This window comes from Rhodnius prolixus, unplaced genomic scaffold (genome assembly GCF_049639745.1).
Source record: "Rhodnius prolixus isolate KJV_2025 unplaced genomic scaffold, Rpr scaffold_7, whole genome shotgun sequence".
In the NCBI taxonomy this organism is placed as follows: Eukaryota; Metazoa; Arthropoda; class Insecta; order Hemiptera; family Reduviidae; genus Rhodnius; species Rhodnius prolixus.
Genome location: NW_027411582.1, coordinates 4097804 through 4115029, shown reverse-complemented (window position 1 = coordinate 4115029; position 17226 = coordinate 4097804). Strand labels below are relative to the sequence as shown.

The 17226-nt window shown below is 36.2% G+C and overlaps 1 protein-coding gene across 1 annotated transcript in view; it reads left to right on the top strand.

Annotated features, from left to right (window-relative positions):
- Positions 1-658: 658 nt before the first annotated feature.
- The window catches only part of slou (homeodomain transcription factor slouch), a 57245-nt gene continuing 40677 nt past the window's right edge, over positions 659-17226 (top strand). Inside the window, exon 1 of the mRNA XM_074113489.1 lies at positions 659-2310. Within this exon, the coding sequence (XP_073969590.1) occupies positions 1752-2310 (559 nt within the window). The 5' untranslated portion in view covers positions 659-1751. The remainder of the gene's footprint in view (positions 2311-17226) is intronic.

The window sequence follows — 17226 nt, the reverse complement described above, 5'->3', positions numbered from 1 at the left end:
TTTTTCCAAGGCAGCCTAGTTTAAAGACCTCCAGTTTAGTGAGGAATGAGCCGGCAGAGAGAGAAAACCGAAGAGGGGATGAAGGATGAAGGAAACTCACATAAGGAGAATTGTGTGAAATACTTGTTAATGCGGTCCAGATAAGAACTAAGCTTGGATGGGGCGATTTCCCCTCTCTTTTTGGGAGGGGTAGGGGTGAGTTTGACCGTGCCTAGTTTTTCCTTAAAGAAAGGAGGAAAAAAAATCCAGGCCCTAAGAACATTGGGGCCTAGGCTAGCACGAATTAGAGAAGGATCAAACCAAGAGAAATAGCTGTTACAATTCCAGCAGGTACACAAAGCGTTCTTCCCCCTCCATCCGCTTAGTACAAAAATATAAACCTAGGAAGGTTTTTCTCTGGCTAAACCCTTTAACAAGAATCCCGTAGGGGGAAAGGTAGGGCAACAGCGCCATCCCCTCCAGTGTACCATAAAGGGTGGATGAAGGAAAAACCCCTCAGCGATTTCATGCTGTCATCACCTTCTCTTAAAGATAACTCCGCCCTTCCGTCCTGCTGTGAACACATAGACAAAAAAAGGGCAGCCAGCAGCATTTGTCTATGTGTTCGTGTGTATATTTCCTACGTGAGTGTGTGTGTGTGTGTGTATCTAGCCAAAACTTGACGAGGAGAAAATAAGTTACTGTGGAGGTAGGGGAGTATTTCGAGGTCCCTCTCGAAAATAAGGGGGGAGGCAGAGTTTTGAGGGCGTATATAAGTGTTGTAGTCTCGGTCCAATAAGAACAAGTGTGGGTGTGGCCTAGCCATTAGTGATACGCCCGGGGTGGGGGGAGAGAGCGGAAATAGTTCCCCCACCACAGGGACCACACCGGCTCCATATCATCATCTCACTCTTATCCCCTACGCGTACTCTCTCATTCACCCATACAGTGTACCGCCGCGCCAAACCAAAAACCACGCACACTACTATACGAACCTACACGGTCACACCGACGACTGGGATCATTGAATCAGCTGTGAGGGGTAGGGATACTTAGGGGCCAAAGCTGGCCAGTAGCGAAATGATATTACTTTAACTCATTTCCCTCTTTTAAGTTACCCCCAAAAAGTTCATGTTATAGGTCGCACGGGGAAAGTGCTTTAAACGACGTGACTATCGTCACTAGTTTGTCGTCAGTGAACGGAAACGAAACGTTAGTTTTAATCGGTTTTATCAGTTCGTTAAGATTTTTTTTTTTAAAAAATTATCATGGGTGACAATCTTTGGAAAAATAAATAATATAAGCCTAGAAACAAGGCCCGATTTTAGCCTATTAAAAATTATATAATAATAAAAATGCTCAAAATAAGCATTCAATTTAAGGATTTCAAAAAAATTTGGGATTAAGCGTGAAAGGCTAAAAAAAACACCCAAAGTAAAGAACAATAGTTTTCTTTTGTTATTCGGGAGGCTGCCGTGGAATAGCTTTTTTTTTAAAGGGTTAAAAACTATGGTGAAAATCATTTTCAAGAAAATACGAAAAATTCGTGAAATGTGATAAAGTGAACTAGTGCGTGTTTTTATCATTTAAATAGCCGGAAGGTGATTGTTAAAAAAAAAAAGAAATCAATCAAATTAACAATGGTGTTGTGAGTTAATTTTGTAGACTTCCGGTGAAAATAAAAGCAAAAAATATAACTTAAGCGGAAGTGGTTACGTGCTAAAAAAAAAAAAAAAAAAAAAAACCTTCCCTCCCCAACAAAAGATGCTGTTATGATGTTACGTGAGGAACAAACCGTGGCATCGTTGAATGGTGGCAACAATATTTCTAGCTCAGTTTGTAGAATTAATAATGGACAACCACAGTTGGGTACTCAGCAACCACAACAACAACAACAACAACCGCATCATCAAAGTGCCCTTGTTGTTACAACGACCGGCAATGGTGGTGGTGGTGTCGTCCCGTCATCATCTCCAGCATCACCGGTTACCTCAGAAGATTCTTCAGAAGCACTATTGGACGTTGGCTCGCCGGTAGATCTGACAAATCGTGGATTATTGTCCAGATTGTCCGGTAATACGGGTAGTGCAAACGGTAGTATACCATTGACGACAACCAGTGGTAGTACGGACGATGAAGGTGATGAGGATAATACGAACAATCGATCATCCAGACAACCGACTAGAAGTTTACCATTCTCTGTAGATAATATATTGGATCCGAATAAATTTACTGGTAAATCGGGTGCTACAACTCCAGCCCAACAGGAACTACCTAAATTCCAACATCAAACGCATCATTGGAGGCCTCATGAGATATCCGATTATTCAGGTAATAAATAAACACTCAAGACAACAGTTTTTTTTTTGTTTTTTTCTTTAAAGGTAGTTCAATTCAGGGAAATTTTTTCATGAGAAAGCAGAATTTTCACGATGAAATAACCATTTCCACTTTACCTCATATTTTAGCCAATAGATCTTGTCATGTTGATTGTGAATTCAATGCGAAAGAAAATCAAAGATAAGGTAATTAATGGATACGTGTAAATCATTTATTTTTATTGACTCAAGTAAAGGTGCTAAAGAAGTATGGGGTGTTCAAAATGAGATTACACTCAGTGAATTCAAAGATAAGCTAAAATAATCATCTGTTATCTGAAGCAAGGTGTTAGATTATAGATAACACTTACTTTTCAGGTTGATTAGCAACTTAAAAGGAGAAAGAAGACTATCGTTATTGTGTTTAATGTCGATATATTTCGGATTCAGACTATTCAGGCACACAAATCAGGGTTAAAATTAACTGATAACGTTTAAGAGGGTCCAGAAAAGTATCTTCTTTTGTGAGAAGTATTTTGGGTAAATCCAATATTTTCTAAAAATTTTCTTTTAATGGAAAACAAAGGAGAAGTTTTCTAATTAGGTTCGTTGTGATTTGGAATCAATCAGTGCATATTTTCTTTGATTTTATCGATGTTTATTGAAACCCTAAACGGATCGGAAATCAAAGTCCATTATCCAGCATTGTGGAACATTAATCACAATTTTTATCAGTGTTCGATGCGATTTAGAGTTAATTCTTATCAATAAATAGTCTACTTTCATTTTTTTTTTGTTTTTTCAAGTCTTTCTAAAAAGAAAGGTGACTAACAAGGGTAGGGCGCCCTTGTAGAAACCCTCAGCACTGTTTATTCTAGATCGAAATTAAGGCAACAACTAACTCCTAAGAGACCAAATACATTTTTAGTCGAAAAGCTATCAAAACAATTGCTTTCATGTAACAGCTACTGTTAATATGTCCCTGAATCATGAAATTTTTAGGTTTTTTTTAATTAAAAAAATGAAAAAAATATGAGGGCACTTGTAAAGGGTTCTTTTTTCGAAATAAGCCCTTGAAAGGGCAGAATAAAATATCGAACTTAAGGTGTTTTTTTTCACTTTTTCTAGACGAAGAATTTAATCAGACAGCTTCCTTTTCTTCTGTGATATGGCTTTTATTTTATTTTTCTGTAAATTTAAGGCAACATCCGAGATCATCGGCGCCCGGAGACAACAATGTCGCATCACCGGACAGGAGAGCTGTAAGAAGCTCCTAAAAACGGAAAACGAGATGTGGGTTATTAACTTTTTTTTTTTAAAGCAAGTCTGGGTTAAAGGTATCCGACAATTTAGGTACGCTGGTCGAATCAATCAACTAATAATCAACTAATTGATTCAGATCTACTTTGAGATCATTATCAGGGAGGGAGCCACGATCTCGGAGGAATCTTCAAGCAAAATTGTCAATGCGCTTTGACAATATCATCAAGAGAAAAATTTCTGGAAGCGAATCCATAAATTAATCAATCTACTGAAATCAATCAGAGTATCGAAACTGTTGGAGATTCTAACGAGGCTGATTGAGGGATCTAATGAATTCTATTCGCCAAATCTATATAGCCGGGAAACCAATCAAAATAGGTGTAGGATCGTGCTTATCTTTTTTATTGAACTTCACTGTTATGCGCTCGGTATGACCCCAAAACCATTGATAAAACGAGGAAAAACCCCCAGTTGACGTTAGTTCAAAGTTCGATATAGTTTATTTTAGCCTTGCAGGAGGTAATTTCGAAAAACCGCTCATCATGAGTCTCATATTTCTTCCATGTAGAAAACGCTTATAAAAATTTTAATAAAAAATAAGTATAGGCTAAAGTTAAGTTGAAGTAAAGTAAAGTAAAGTTAAAGCCACTTATAACCAATCATTTCTCACACGATAGACTTAGGTTCATGGCTTCTTTTCTTTCTCTCTCTGTTAGCGGATTATGATCTGCCCCTTTCTGGTGCCTGGCGAAACTCTACAGCATCCCCTAACAGTTCTAGATGTTGGACAAATCCTAGGACCAGCGAGAGGGTTGCTGAGGAAAAGCCGTATTGTCCTCCTATAATACTAGTAGAGTTGCCCAGGGTCGCTTGATGTGAAATGGAGTTTCTTCCATTTCCATATAAAATTTGCAAGTTCCATCACGTTCTTCAGGGTTCTTCTCTGAGAGCGCAAAACCTATCATTTTCCAGAATTTATCTTATTTAACTAAGACCCTCAGAGGCAGTCCTCAGATGATCTGTTACAGTTATCAATTTCCCAGACTGATCTTAAGGTTTTTCAGACGAGTAAAGCATGCCCTGAGTGTACCTCTAATGACCACTTCTTCAACACAGCTTTTCCATCTTAAGACGTAAATCTAAAAGAAGTTTGATTACGTCCAGTTATCTTTTAAAATCAAACGGGGTGCCGCCTATGTCCTAAACTGAATCTGTAAAAAAAAAGATGAAGATGACCAGGCGAGACCCAACAGCAACTCCGCTCCAGCAGTTCCAGCTATCGGACAAATCCCAGGATCTGAAAGGTTTTTTTTCAGTGGAAAAAGCCGGATTGTCCTCCTATAATACCCAGATTACTTGATCAATCGCCATTAATTAATTCAAGAAAACACAACAGCAAAATAGAAGCCAACCGGCAGACGGAAAACATTTGACCCATGCCAATTCGCATATAAGACCCCCCTCCAAACTGTGTATAACTTCGTCGGAAAAACTGTATTCATTAATAAGCCCGCTCTTACGGCAATAAGAAAAAGTTTTTTGTTTTTTTTCTGTAATTACATCATAAATGACGACATAATTTCTTTGTTACTAATTAAATGATAGGCATAAATCATAAAGGCTTATAATTTGACTAATACATGACTTTAATTAGTATAATTTAATAATGAACTGTAATGTAACTTTTTTTTTTTATTAAACAACTGTAAAACAAGAGCTACTGCTTTAATTAAAGCTTCAATTAAATAACAACTGAGAGTCTAACTTTTATTAATATTAAATAAACAATTTAAGTTTTGTAATTATAATTATGTTTTATTTGGAAATGATAAAACTTTAAAATTAACAATCGCATTAATGTTGGAAACGAATCAAATTTAATGGCCTAATTATTGTTTACTGTATTAATTGCAATGCAATGAGAGCTATAATTAGTTAATACGTGTAAATTGGTAGCTATAAATAAAGGCCAATTATTGGGCGTTTAACAGATAAATGAGTGGGGGGAGCCTGATTTTGGGGGGGACCGTTTTGGTGGGAATTCTTTGAAAATGGATTTAGATTTGTTCCTTTCTCTCTTAACAAGTTAAGTCATTACAAAGTATTTTGAGACTTGGAATTTTTAAAACTAAATAGATAGCTGGACTTTAAATATACAAATTCACTGTTTTCAAAAAAAATACTCTAGAAGGAAGCGTGACGTCACAGAACCCTCCTGAAATCTTTACTTCCTGTCAAATACATAGTTGCTAAACAAAGTGATAGTTCTCAAGTCTTCCAAAGTTCAGACATTTTGGCGGATGTAAAGTAATTGAGACTGGAGATTAATTTCGAAAAAAAAGGAATATGTAGTCTCCAGTAGAAGACTAAATAGGCAAAACGCTCGTAACTGTAGATGAATACACCTTCAAGAGCAAGGACCAGTTTAGTACAATAATCACTGCAAAAAAAATGAAGTGCCTCAGGAGATTGGAGCAAGGTTGATGACAGGAAATAGGTGCTACTATGCAGCACTTCACAGCTGTTTTAAAAAAGCAAGACGGTTTTGAGAGAAATCAAGTTAAATATTTACAAAACCGTAATAAGACACCTAAGCAGCAGAAAGCTGAGTTTTTTAAAGAAAGAGCCGGAGAAAAGATTAAATTACCTGGGTAAGAAAAGTTTTGAGAAAAGTGTTTGGTCTCGTGAGAAGTGGTGACGGATTGAAAATGAAAATTCAACTCAGAACTGAGGGAGCTGTATACCGTGAACCAGATATAGTGGTGAATGGTAAAAGCCAGTGAGACTGGGGTGGATTGGGGCATGTAGAAAGAATGGGAAAAGAGAGAATACCCAAGAAAGCAGTGGATGGTCATTCCAGGTGGTAGAAGATTGAGGAGGGGCAGGCCGAGAATGAGATGGTTGCGAGGGTGTGAAGGAGGATGTCCGCAGACTAGGTATTAGGAGATGGCGATGGCTTGGAAGGAGATCGTCGAGGAAGCCAAGGGTCTGCTGGGCATGTCGAAAGAATGGGAAAAGAGAGAATGCCGAAGAATGCAATGGATGGTCATCCAGGTGGTAGAAGATTGAGAGGGCAGGCCGAGAATGAGATGTGGTGGAGGATATCCGATGATTGGGTTTTAGGAGATGGCGAGTCAAGGCGCAAGACAGAGAGGTTTGGAAGGAAGTTGTCGAGGAAGCCAAGGGTCTCCTGAACATGTAGAAAGAATGCTGAAGAATGCAATGGATGGTCAGCCAGGTGGTAGAAGATTGAGGAGGGGCAGGCCTAGAATGAGATGGTTGGAGGATGGTCCGCAGACTAGGTATTAGGAGATGGCGAGTCAAGGCGCAAGACAGAGAGGTTTGGAAGGAAGTTATCGAGGAAGCCAAGGGTCTCCAAGGCCCATAGCGCTATTTAAAAAAAAAAAAAAAAAAAAAGCTGTTCGAACTGGGTATCTTCCGCCAACAAAACCAAAAGCTTCATAATCTCTAAATCAACCCCATATAATCACTTCAGGCAAAGGAAGTGATACGCGAAAAAGGCTTTACTGCGCAGTTGGACTTCCGGTAAATTGATGTTCTTCTTATTCAGAGTTTTGGCAACAGATTTGATGCTCATTAGAACCGTAGATCTTGCAGGAAACATCACTTCAAGCTAAATCAGCAATGTCGGAATGCCAATTTAAATTTTTTTCTTCAACTTAATTACTTAATTATAATAAAAATATTAATAATAAATCAATTTTTCAATAACAAAAATTAAACGAACCAAAAATAAAATTTAATTTAAAAAACAAAGATTTTTAAAAAAAAAATATGCAAAACTTTAGAATTTATTCCAGAGAAAATAAAGTAGCCAATAAGAGATTAATCATATGCTTGATTAAGTCAGGTTATGCTTTGATAAGCATGCTTTAACTTGACGAAAACCCTGCTGGGGCCCCTACCCCTGCTTTAATGGGAAACTTTATTTAGTTTTTGTGCTTAAAACTGAAGATGTTTTTACGCTTCATTAAGCGCCTAAGCCAAGTCTCGGTCACCACCCTGCCTCCCTTCCACTATCACCAACCATCACCACCACCACAGAAAGCTCTTTTATAAAACTTACAAAGTCATGAACTTAATTCCATCCAGATTTTATAATGCTACTTAATTGTCTTAGGTAATGCATTTAAAGGCGCTAAACTGTTTGATAATTTTATTTTTGGGTAGCATTTATTAATTTAGCGATTTCTAAAAATGTATCGGCCATCGTTAATTTTAAGACCCCACAGGATAATGTACTGTCATTCTCAAATATAATAAAATAAAGTAATTGCCTATTTTTTAGGCGGGGCTTTACGTCCAACTACCAAATTAGGTGTTGCGGACGGAGGCGACTAACGTACTTTACCATAAATCCCTCATGTTAACTATTAAATAAAATCCAAGACCTAGAGATAGGGAATCGAACCCACTAATCCAACAATACATCTTAGCTTTGCGGGTCTAGCCTATAACCGCTTAACATGCTTTGCTATAAATTCCTTATATTAATTATTAAATAAAATCCAAGACCTAGACTGAGAATCGAACCCACTAAACCAACAATACATCTTAGCATTGCTGGTCTAGCCTATAACCGCCTAACATACTTTACTATAAATTTCTCATATTAACCATTAAATAAAATCCAAGACCTAGAGATAGGGAATCGAACCCACTAAACCAACAATACATCTTAGCATTGCGGGTCTAGCCTATAACCGCCTAACATACTTTACTATAAATTTCTCATATTAACCATTAAATAAAATCCAAGACCTAGAGATAGGGAATCGAACCCACTAAACCAACAATACATCTTAGCATTGCGGGTCTAGCCTATAAGTTTGTCTGTGAGTTTGGTAAACCCAAATAGTTTTTCACACCACTGTAGGACCCTTGATCGTTTGTGACGTATTATTGTTGGAGGTGTTCATCTTGTTGTGCCTGTAGGGCTTTTCGGCAGCTCGTGTACACTGAGCCAAATTCTTCCAATATCTTTAATTTCTCTCATCGCTTGTAAGAAAAGGTATTGAAGATTTTCCACCTTTTACTGGAAATATCACAAATTTAGAGCTTCTCTAATAATTCTACAGCTGAAAACTCTAGAAATAGAAATTTGAGACGATTCTTGCTTATTGTATTGAGTCTTAAGAATGTTTACATCAGATTTGTCGTTCTTTTTACTTTTTTGAGCAATAAAGACAAGATGTTTAGCGCTGTAAGTCTGTAAATGCGTGACAAACGAGGGGATTATATTTAGGTGGCCGTGGCTAGGTCTGTCTGTTTGTACGCATAGAAGCCAGCCCAGTTAGTTTCAGCTAACCACAACGGTTACGCCTTTTTAAAACAAATCACTACGTCTTTTATATCATTCTTCCGGAACCATTTCAAATACGCTTAATTTGATTAGACCGTTCACAAAATTTAGGTTCCTTAATGAAGAACACTTCCTTCTTCTTTTTGTTTGTTCCGTTTGAAGTATGTGATTTGTTAGTATGTTTGTTCGAGACTTTACAGTACTGAAAGACAGTCATACATTTCTAAAGGTAATTAAAACTTCAACAGTACTGTTAGAATTAATTCAGAATGGTATACTTCCGATTTGAACTTGATATTCACATAAAACAGCTGATTTCCCGGAAATTCTCTGCTCAGCTCTGTGTTTAATATCCGAGTATCCAAGGGTATATCCGAATTAAACTTAATTTATTCTCCAGTAACCAGTAAACCACCACTCTACGGCGGATATTACCCAGCTTAACCGAAACTAACCACATTTTCAACAAGAATAAAATATTATAGTGAACCCGGAGAACCTACAATAAAAAGATTACCTTGGAATATAAGATACACAAGTTAATAGAGATATTAAAAAAAAAAGGTAAACTTAGCAAAAACCGGAGTATAAGACGACGGACAAGCGGAGAAGATCTTTCTATAGAAGACACCAGGGTTGTGGAAAATCTGCCATCTGTAAGGATGCTTCAAAGTAAAGATGATGTATTGCAAAGAAATGTAAAGTAATCGACATATTCTGAACCCCCGATTTATGGAGCGGCAATATTCTAAATAGTACCAAAAAGACAAATGTGTAATACTTGTTTGGTATAAAGTATTCTAGTATTCATCCTGCCAAAATTCCATCAAGTTCGGGCTAAGATTTACTGAGTTATTATAGTAATAATAATTTTGGAGGGGGCCTCACATACATTGGGCTAACTCCACTCACATTCGATGTACAGCGTCGAGACCCCCAAAAGGATCATCTACATGAAATTCTGAATCGAATGACCCCTCATTCATGAAAATCGGTTCACGCGTTTAGGCACTACGTTGTTTACAGAAAAGGTAACAACAACAAGAACATTTACTGAAAATGCCGTTTTTGCCCATTTTCAGCATCTTTTTTCTCGAAATCTATTTAATCTATTTGTTGTTACAAAAAAAAAAAAAAGAAAAATTACAGTCTTAAAGGAGGATTTTCCCTATATTTTAAAGAAAATTTGGGAATTTTATCTTTTATAGAAAAAGAGAAAAAAAATTTGTCAAAGTTGGGTGTTTTTCAACGTTACAGCTTTTTCGTGCACTTTTTGATGATCAACCCTTATACAACTGTCCTACCGAGACTTGAACCTTGATTAAGTCTTTAAGGAAATAGCTTCTAGCTATCGAAATGGATTACTGGAGTAGAGCAGCATAGAATGTCCAAGGCTAGAAAGAGTTGGAAACAAAGAAATAAGAAAAGAAAATGAACATTAAAAAAAAATTATGCTACAGAATGTGAAGGAAAAGAAACTTACATGGTACAACCATATAAAAAGGAAAATGGAAGACGGAAGAATGGCTAAGAAGATGAAGAAGAAAGGGCAGACCCATGGAAAAGAGGATAGATGGCGTCCGAGTAGGTTTCCACGGTTACGGACTGAGAGAAGAGGAATAACCGGGATTGGTCCTGAAATTAAAAGAAATATCGTATTTTGATTGAAGGAAAACCTTGGTATTTAGGAAAATTCTGAAAGGAAATATATGTTCCGGAAATTCCAAGTATGAAGCAAATTACTTGGCCGGAAGTAAGAATCTATTGAACTGCTTTGTAGGTACCTGTTTCCGGGAAACTCAGCTGTAGAACTATACATTTTTTGGTGGATACCTAAAATTTTGATAGAAAATTGAAAATGCTGAATCATGATGAACAGGCTGAAACCTGTTAAACACAATCAAATAACTTGTCCCCCGCCCCCTCTAAGAAACAGCGAAATACTTGCGAGTATACCACAATGAATGGGGGACCCACATTTGTTTGACAACATGTTGATGCTCACAATGGGGTGCAGACTGTGTCGACCCCCTGGCGGGCACACGTGTCCCCAATCATTCGCACACCCTACTACTGCCCAGTAGGATATCCCTTCCGGTTCTAATCATTTTCTTCCACACTTAATCATGTTTATTCCTGTTCATGTTTTCATACTAAACAATGTAATGGATGATTTAAAAATAGATTTTTTTTTTTGTTCTTTTTTAAGGTAAAACTTGCAACATTACTGGAGCTGGAGAAAAAATCAAATTATCCAAAGCGTTCTCATTAATGTTTATTGCCACTTACTGAACTAAGATTAAAAAGGAAGTATTGCATCGTTACTAAATCTTTGAAATTAAGTTTTCAGCGGAAGTATGCTTTTTGAGATCCCCTGAGTCCAAAATTTTCACAAATTAGTTCCTGTGTTTGTCGACAGAGAGTGCGATCAGTATAAATCACAGGAAGTTCAAATTTGATATCCGGTTTTAGTGCCATCATCAGACCTGATAGTAAGTAATTAAAATAATAAAAAAAAAAACGTCCAAACTGGAAGGAAGTGCCACTATACTTTTTACATTTTTCACTTTCCTTAGATTTTCTAGAAAACAACACCTACGACTTTCACTAACAAGTTTTTCTCCAGGAAAATTCGATTAAAGCGAAGGGGGGATGGTAGAGTTTCCATGTATGACCCCATTTCCTGTATAATGTATACACATCACGTATTGAACATTTAAAGTATAAACAACAAATCTCTATACAGGAACCATTAAGTAAGGTCCGCAGGGTTACTGTGTGTAGTACATCTAAAGTGGAGTTCAATGGCGTATTGGCCAACTTCATATTTTCCACTGTTCTCGAGTGACGTCACTTTAAATTTTTTCTAAAATCATTACTTTTTTCCCAATAAAAATGTTATTACTCAGAAAAGTTTCAGTCCAAATTCGATTTTGGATGTCACGGTTAGAAAGACAGATAAATTTTCACCATAAAATTGACACCATTTTGAAGCATAAGTTATTCTCCAAACAGCCTCAATCTTCTTCCTGGATACTGGAAAAATACAAGTAATTGAAAATTTTAGAAGAAAACTCATTAGGCCCTTATGAGGGGATCATTATCAGACCTAGGTGCTGGCGGCACTTTTTAATAAAAGTTTCCTGGTCTAATGTGGGCTTTCAAACGCGGAATATCATTTTCCAGGATTTCTTTTATCTTCTTATGAGAAATTATGTCTTGTTTTTGCAAAAAACGTAGAATAGAATAGAATAAACTTTATTTAACAATTGAAGGTATATAAATAAGGAGTGCCAGTATAAATACTATAACCTCCAGCTAATTAGATAAATTGTTACAGAATATAGTACAAAAGTAAGTAATGAAGGGAAAAAACAATGAAAAACCCTCAGCCACCAAGGAAAGTTTTACTTCAGGGAGTCCTTAAACTCTCCTGTGTGCCTGTGCACCGTGTCCAAACTATAGTCCCCTATTAGTCTGCATAGGTGGTTGTCACTTGATTCACACTTACTGAAGAAACCAGTAGCGAGGTACTTAATGTAGTGTTCTACATAGTCCGTGTTGGTGTTAGAGTTTAAGTCTATAATACGGCCTGTAGCGGAGGGAAGGTTGTTGCAAGTCTGAGGAATTTATTTTGGATGATCTGCTGCAGCGAGTTCACGAGCAAGACACAGCAGTGTTAGTTTATCAAGTTGTTTAATTCATTGAAAACTCGTTTTAGATGGCACCAGTAGTCAATTTTTTAAAGTAGATTGTCTTAAAATAAGAAAGTTAATGATTACAAATTGCACTATAAACATTTACTTCTGATCTCTCTCTGAAATACTTGAGAAAATGTTAGGATAATATAAATACAAGTACTAAATTAAGTGACGTCACTCAAGAAGAGTGGAAAATATGAAGTTGGCCAATACGACATTGAACTCCACTTTAGATGTACTACACAAAGTAGGCCTGCGGACATCACTTACTGGTTCACCCTGTATAATATTGAAGTCAACTACTGTTTAGTAAGAATTCCAAGTTTCAATAAAGTTTTACGCACACTGTGATAATAGAAAATCGAATGAGAGTACACAACCAGTTTTTCTTTTTTCCCATAACCATGAAAAGTATATTAAGTATTAAAAAAAAACATCTAAATTTGGTTAGGTTACTTTTTCTCTCCTCTTTAATGGACCATTTTAAATATTCTGTTAGTTGGGGAAACGTAGAGTTTGGCAAAGAGTGGGGGGGCAGCCCATTCTGATGAAAATGTTACTTCATTGGGGCAGGGATCTAGAGAAAGTGCTCATAAATAATATATGAAGATGTAGCTGAAGGTTACATAACGTTCAAAAAAAGAGAGGCCGTTTTAGCAGGGGTGCTTCTGTATACAATTCTTGTTTGATTTATTACAGTGCTGCCAACACAAATTTGTCGGTATATACCCTCCTTTCCCCGCCCCTATAAACTTATACTTGGTTTCAGTTTTTTAAAAGACTCCTTTTGGCTTGCCTACCTCTTCATAAATAGAAATATATACATAACTTATAAACTACGTTAATTGTGTTTTGTAATAATTAGTATCTTATCTACTATTTTACAGATATTCAGTACGATTGGTTGAATATATTATCCTAACAATGGCACACCCAACGGCCACGATAGCCGAGTGGTTAAGAGACTAGACCCGCAAAGCTAAGGTGTATTGTTGGTTTAGTGGGTTCGATTCCCCCGGTCTCTAGACCTTGTATTTTATTTAATGGTTAATATGAGGAATTTATAGTAAAGTATGGCAGGCGGTTATAGGCTAGACCCGCAAAGCTAAGATGTATTGTTGGTTTAGTGGGTTCGATTCCCTATCTCTAAGTCTTGTATTTTATTTAATGGTTAATATGAGAAATTTACAGTAAAGTATGTTTGCTAGTCGCCTCCGTCCACGACACCTAATTAGAGTTAGTTGAACGTAAAGCCGGCCTGAAAAAATAGGCATTACTTTGCTTTACTCTTTAGTTATTTATTGTACAGCAGTGTGAAGCGGAGTTTTTACTTCTTGAGGCCAACACGAGCGTAACCAATCAGCAGCTGGACATTTCCCTCAAGAATCGAATACTGAATTTCTTTTTTACAAACCATTCTGAAGATTAACTCAAAATTTAAGTCTAAAGAATTTTAAGGGAGGTTATTGAGCTTACAACACTGAATTAACATGAGATTAGGTGTAAAAAAATTAAGAAATAACCTGAGTTATATTTTATTTCAATTTTTTTGATTACAAATTATTATTTAATAGGGTTCATTTTACTTACGATTGTTTGCTAAACTGGCTGTGCGTGTGATTTCCGGTTTCGTTACTGAGTAAAATGTTGGTAAGAAATAAATATAGTTAACTCAAATGTTCGTACTTTTGAAGAGAATTTTGTGAGACAGAACTTTGGTATATGGGAGGAAGTCTTGAGAGTATTACGCCAGACTTTTTTTTTCTTTTTTAATTATTTCTTTTAAATCAGTGTTTTGTAGATTTGTATGCTGATATATTTGTTGTGAGTGTAGATTAGTAAATACGAGGCAGTAGGGTTGCAATTTCCGGCCGCTAGGCGCTCTACTAGGCTGGCTTTAGAGAGTTCCGTAATTATTCGGTTATTAGATCTACCTTTGATCATTTAACCGACATGTTGACTGAACAGGATGTAGTGTGTGACGTAGTAAAATGGTGTGGGAGGGACTAAATCCTAGTGAAGGGTGGGGGGTAGGTGAGTTACTTTTTTTTATTTTTATATTTGTGAAATAAAAGGCCCAAATATTATCCACTAGTGATTGGAAAGTTTTGTCTCAGTGTTTTGTCCAATACTCGGCAATATTTGCTTGGTTAGTTCGGCTGGATAGGCTGCCTTGCAAGAAGACCTAGGAAGAGACTTGGAAGAGATTCAGGGTCGTTCACGGTTAAGGTGAAGAAGAAACTGGATATTCTTGAGCCAAGAAAAACTCATAGTAGTTGTTAGCGCTGAGATCTTTTCCTAGGACTTAGTTGATTAAAGAAAAACAACCGCTGACGAAGTTTTCCATGGAAATTGAAGGTAGTTAAGTCGAAAACTAGGCGGTGTGGGGTGGCCGGAAAATCCAAGGTGAAAGAAGAAAACAGAAAGGAGATTTCCCGCCGCTGAGGTTAGTTCTTCTCCAATAAGGCGGGCAAAATATCAAACTCGTACACCCACACTTCTGGTATGTGAACCAAGTTCTACAGGACGACTCAATGCATTGGGATTACCGTACATCCCTGTTTATAGGCTTCCACATCGTCAAATACAAATCCAGATTCACTTTTTTTTTTTCAACGCATTACTTTTTTATCCTTTTAAATAGTGGGAGAGGGAAGCTTGCGTTTAAGTTTATTACAGCATTTCACTCAATAGGCTAGCACCATTCAAGGCAGTACTGTGCAAAGCCATTTCTTTAGAGCAGTGGTTCTTAACCTTTTCATAGACGCGGAACACAATTATATCTATATATTTTTCTCGCGGAACACTAACATTAAATAATTTAAATTCAGTATTTAGCAAGAATTTTCAAGAAGTTTCTAAATTTCAATATGTACATTTAAAATTGAAATTTCGCGGAGCACTTCGACCAAATTCGCGGAACACCAGAAAAGAACCACTGCTTTATATCTTCTACATTTATAGATCTGTGCACAAAATAACTATAGTTTATAATTGAGAAAAACAAAGTGTACACGAGAACAAAATTTCATACGAATACGTGGATCACAGTGGGAGATGTAGAACGGCCATAATTTTACAGAATTTCATGACCCAAAAAATTTTCAACCCTTTATATCTTCTACATTTATAGATCTGTGCACAAAATAACTATAGTTTATAATTGAGCAAAACAAAAAGTACACGAGAACAAAATTTCATATGAATACGTGGTTCACTGTGGGAGATATAGAACGGCCAAAATTTTACAGAATTTCATGACCCAAAAAATTTTCAACCGTTTATATCTTCTACATTTATAGATCTGTGCACAAAATAACTATAGTTTATAATTGAGAAAAACAAAGTGTACACGAGAACAAAATTTTATACGAATACGTGGTTCACAGTGGGAGATATAGAACGGCCATAATTTTACAGAATTTCATGACCCAAAAAATTTTCAACCCTTTATATCTTCTACATTTATAGATCTGTGCACAAAATAACTATAGTTTATAATTGAGAAAACCAAAGTGTACACGAGAACAAAATTTCATACGAATACGTGGATCACAGTGGGAGATGTAGAACGGCCATAATTTTCAAGAATTTCATGACCCAAAAAATTTTCAACCCTTTATAACTTCTACATTTATAGATTTGAGCACAAAATAACTATAGTTTATAATTGAGAAAAACAAAGTGTACACGAGAACAAAATTTCATACGAATACGTGGATCACAGTGGGAGATGTAGAACGGCCATAATTTTACAGAATTTCATGACCCAAAAAATTTTCAACCCTTTATATCTTCTACATTTATAGATCTGTGCACAAAATAACTATAGTTTATAATTGAGAAAAACAAAGTGTACACAAGAACAAAATTTCATATGAATACGTGGTTCACTGTGGGAGATATAGAACGGCCAAAATGTTACAGAATTTCATGACCCAAAAAATTCTCAACCCTTTATATCTTCTACATTTATAGATCTGTGCACAAAATAACTATAGTTTATAATTGAGAAAAACAAAGTGTACACGAGAACAAAATTTCATACGAATACGTGGATCACAGTGGGAGATGTAGAACGGCCATAATTTTACAGAATTTCATGACCCAAAAAATTTTCAACCCTTTATAACTTCTACATTTATAGATCTGTGCACAAAATAACTATAGTTTATATTTGAGAAAAACAAAGTGTACACGAGAACAAAACATACGAATACGTGGTTCACAGTGGGAGATGTAGAACGGCCAAAATTTTACAGAATTTCATGACCCAAAAAATTTTCAACCCTTTATAACTTCTACATTTATAGATTTGAGCACAAAATAACTATAGTTTATAATAGAGAAAAACGAAGAGTACAAGAGAACAAAATTTCATACGAATACGTGGATCACAGTAAGAGATGTAGAACGGCCATAATTTTACACAATTACATGACCCAAAAAATTTTCAACCCTTTATATCATCTACATTTATAGATCTGTGCACAAAATAACTATAGTTTATAATTGAGAAAAACAAAGAGTACACGAGAACAAAATTTCATATGAATACGTGGTTCACTGTGGGAGATATAGAACGGCCAAAATTTTACAGAATTTAATGACCCAAAAAATTTTCAACCCTTTATATCTTCTA